We start from the raw sequence: 4,008 nt of genomic DNA, 5'->3' as shown, positions 1-4,008 counted from the left end.
ATAAAATAATAAAATAAAATAAAATCTGGCATAGATTTAAATTTTATAAACTTTAATTTTAAAAATTTCAATTTAATGTTTCTTGGTAGAATGTGGCCAAATTTAAATTGTACTTAGACGTTTAGATGATCAAATTATAATAAGCATTGGTAAAACTGCAAGTTAATGCAAATAAAGAACATTTATTTTTAAAGGTGTAGCACAGGGGTGCCCAAATTCGGTCCTGGAGGGCTGGTGTCCTGCAGAGTTTAGCTCCAACTTGCCTCAACACACCTACCAGGAAGTTTCTAGTAAGCCAATAAGAGCTTGATTAGTTGGTTCAGGTGTGGTTAATTGGGGTTGGATCTAAACTCTGCCCTCCAGGACAGAGTTTGGGCACCCCTGGTGTAGAGACATAGATCCTTGCTTCTGAAAACGTTTGCTGGAAAATTCTCCTTTTTTATAATTATTTTTAAATCACTGGCATAAGGGAAATGAATCAGGACATATGCAAGCCAGACTCAAACAGCTCTGACAAACAACTCTGAATTGCATGCCATTGTTAAATTATTCTGTTATTTTGATTAATTTGCAGTTTATTTACTTGTCTCCACACAAAATTACACCAAAAGTGTATGTCCCTCTGTAGTGACAGTATGATTTATTCATTCAGACGATGTAACTCCAAGTTTAAATCCAATTTGCTTTTATATTCACTTTTTGTAAATGAGTCCCTGGAAATGCATAGTGCAATGCTACTGGCTTGAAAAGAATGTGACTGAATCTTTCCTATAAACAAACCAGAAACATCCCGCCAGTGAAGGACATCTGAGGTGGCAGTCCAAGGTCATATTTTCCAGACTAGCCTTGGACAGGAGACGCCGCCGTTGCAGAATAACTTCTTTTTTGTGTCTATCTGTACCGCAACAAGTGTGTTAGCTCTTTAGGAGGATGTGGTCTGTCAGCAGCCTTCAGACTCTGAAGACACTCCACTTCTGATCACTCAGCCACAACATACCATTGTCAGTGTTATTATTGTACCACTAAATTGATTTGGATGGGTCTTATTTGATGGGTAAAAAATAATAATAAAATAAAAATAATTCTGGTAGTAATTAGATCTGATATGAAGAAATGAATCTCGTCTCAAGTTAAATTATATTTTTTCGATAAAATGCTGCCATCTAGTGATTGTGATAATGGCCTTTACCCAGTGACATTATAAAGCAAACTGAAGCAGTGTATTTATCATCGGATTGAATGGAAAAATCACCAATTTGACTTGTCAGTATCATTTTACTACTGCAAGTCTAAACAAAGCAATAGTCACAATATTATGTAGTTCAGTCCTGTCAACAGCTTTTTTATATATATTAAATTATGTACTACATTTTAATATAATGCTAGCTCCATCCAGATGCCACGACTGTTCTCATATAAAACTTAAATTTTAGGAGAACAAAAGTTCATATTTTTTGAGCTTTGTCCAGAAAAGAGTATTTACATGCTTTTAGAAATGTATACCAACGGAAGTGAACCGAGAAAGTTAAAGATTTATTTAGTTTAGAACATCAAAAAAAAAGAAGAAAAAAAAATCCCCTAAAGGTATTAGTGTACACATCCATTAATATAGCTCAACTCTCAATCTTTATTTCAACCAAAAACATCAACAACAAAACTGTTTAATATTCAGTACAGAATCAGCAGAGATCTTCAAATTCTTCTGGTTTGTATGAGAAATCGAATTGGTTTTATTTTTACATATTTTACATATTGCATTTGTATTTTCAAAGAAAGGACAAAACGAACTGATCTAGAGCGGTCCTGGCATTTAGCGGTTTCTTATTGATGGCTCATATCTGATGTCTCGAGTCCTTTCCTTTCACAAACAAGATATTGTGGGGGAAGATGTTGGTTCTTCTTAAATCGCAGATTCATTCCATTTCTTCACATAAAGTCATCTGAATCATAGCCATCCTGCAGCAAAAAAATAAAAATTAAAAAATCACTTCAAGTCACAAAAGAATTTGTGCCAGTGCTCTGCAGAATATTAAGCTCTAAGGATGTATTACCTCATTTGTGGTCATGTTGTCACTCTTCATGAGTGATGAATAATTCCTACAGGAAAACAGATGTTACAAGTAAGTACACAAAAAGGATGCCTGTACCTGTAAATGATACGTCTCAAGGACTGATTCTGATGTACAAAGGTTATTTTTATTGTATTTATCATTTATGTATCTACAGTGGAGTCCAAAAGTCTGAGACCACGCTGAAAATATTGCATAAACATGTGGAGCGTAAAGAGTTAGGAATTATGAAACACAACAGACACTCACTCAAACTGTTATGCCGATAACATAATTTGTAATGACATTTTTTAATCAAGTTCACTCATGTTCTCAAACATTTGGATGCCAGTGTATTTTTTTTATTTTATTAAAAACAAATGTAAATATATAATTGTTTGTGTTGAGGTTATAATATGCATCGCAACATTTTAACAGTATGCAGCACCTTAATTCTTCCGTCTCTTTTTTCTTCTTGGTTTCCTCCTTCTCCTTTTTCTTCTGCTCTTGTAATTGAGCCTTCTTCTCGTTTCTTTCCTCTCTGTCCCGGGACTCCTTCTCCGCAGCAAGATCAGGATACAGCTCCTCTTTTGTTTTCTCTAGTCTGTTGATGATTTCGTTGATTTTCTTTTCTACTGCCACAATTTTCACCTGTTGGCATTATATAGTAAATGGATATTTATACAGAAGCTATTTAGAAGATTTCCAAATGCAGTAGTAATACCTGAGCACCTTGAATCACATAGACTTTGTTCAGACAGGCAGTGAATTGTATTTTTTGGCATAACTGACTGATCTGGTCCAGAACTGGCTGCAGTGTGAATGAAATCATAGAGTTATCTCTCCTCATACCTCCTTCTGCCGATGGAAGCCTATTTGCCCGACATCCATGTCTGCGGTTTTTTTCAGATTGCCCCATGGTGTGTAGACAACATTAACATTGTTCATTTTGCAACCTGTAAAAAAAATTAAATAAAAATTAAAAATCTTTTAAATAAAATAAACAAACAATTTTTGATGTTTCTTGTAAAGAAGCAGTACCTTGAATGCTGTTGTTCTTGACCAGCTGGGCACAGTCGATCAGGACCTCTTTTGGTATGTTTTCTATCGTTGTACCCTTTAATCAGTGAACATAAATGTCAACATGGAAATATTATAAATAAAGCTGTAGGTTAAAATATGAATAACCTCTTAAAATACCATGGGCATTCTTAGATATACATGGGCAGATGAGAGCTTGTCCACATGGAACCTGAAACACAAGATACAAATATTTCTTGTACTTGAACTAATATCAGAGCAAATCTAGAAAGTAATAATTCCTTTGTAGAGGCAAACATTAAACAGATATTTGTTCTCACCAAATATCTTCAGGCCATCCATACTTTATAAGATCTTCATCTGTAAAAAAACAAAAATTGTTATTAATGGTCTTAATCAAGCATATGATGAGGGTGTTTATAATAATATTTATGAGGAATTCAGTCCTTACTTTCATGTTTATCTTTGCCCATATAGATGGTATAGGGCGGAGAGACAACTGTAAAAGAGAAGCATGTATTGCAACTTTTAAAAAGTACTGTTCACTCTTATTATTATTCTTGCTGCATATCTAAACACACACCGAGCCTCCAACAATATAATCTCACAATGTCAAATTACAGTATATTGCCGTTTTGATTATCTTTCTTTTTGTTCTATGTTGTATATTTATAAGTAACATTATTATAACTGTTTCGTATTTAAACTGTTTTGGTTGACAACATACACAGTTTGTCCTGGCACAGAGAACACACTACTCACCGGCGCTTTTAAAGTAAAACACCATCTTTTTACGCAAAGACGCAACCTTTGAAAAGTCTTTGAATAGGTATTCAACAACACACTGAGCACATCAGAGGTAAATAATCTTTTATCAGAGGCACATGTCATGTGCACCATCCATTCCGACCACAACAGG

General features: G+C 34.4%; 1 protein-coding gene across 1 annotated transcript in view; it reads right to left on the bottom strand.

The window, feature by feature from the left end:
* Positions 1-1,512: 1,512 nt before the first annotated feature.
* The window catches only part of LOC109084507 (coiled-coil domain-containing protein 25), a 2,520-nt gene continuing 24 nt past the window's right edge, over positions 1,513-4,008 (bottom strand). The window contains exons 1-9 of the mRNA XM_042746920.1: positions 3,852-4,008; positions 3,541-3,588; positions 3,410-3,449; positions 3,249-3,300; positions 3,090-3,165; positions 2,901-3,004; positions 2,497-2,699; positions 2,052-2,097; positions 1,513-1,956 (exon numbers count right to left, since the gene is read on the bottom strand). The exon at positions 3,852-4,008 is cut by the window's right edge and continues 24 nt beyond it. Of these exons, the coding sequence (XP_042602854.1) occupies positions 1,927-1,956; positions 2,052-2,097; positions 2,497-2,699; positions 2,901-3,004; positions 3,090-3,165; positions 3,249-3,300; positions 3,410-3,449; positions 3,541-3,588; positions 3,852-3,876 (624 nt within the window). The 5' untranslated portion in view covers positions 3,877-4,008 and the 3' untranslated portion in view covers positions 1,513-1,926. The remainder of the gene's footprint in view (positions 1,957-2,051; positions 2,098-2,496; positions 2,700-2,900; positions 3,005-3,089; positions 3,166-3,248; positions 3,301-3,409; positions 3,450-3,540; positions 3,589-3,851) is intronic.

The sequence above is a fragment of the Cyprinus carpio genome, chromosome B20 (genome assembly GCF_018340385.1).
Source record: "Cyprinus carpio isolate SPL01 chromosome B20, ASM1834038v1, whole genome shotgun sequence".
In the NCBI taxonomy this organism is placed as follows: domain Eukaryota; kingdom Metazoa; phylum Chordata; class Actinopteri; order Cypriniformes; family Cyprinidae; genus Cyprinus; species Cyprinus carpio.
Note: the sequence above shows the minus strand (reverse complement) of the source record. Positions and strands in the feature narration are given on the sequence as shown.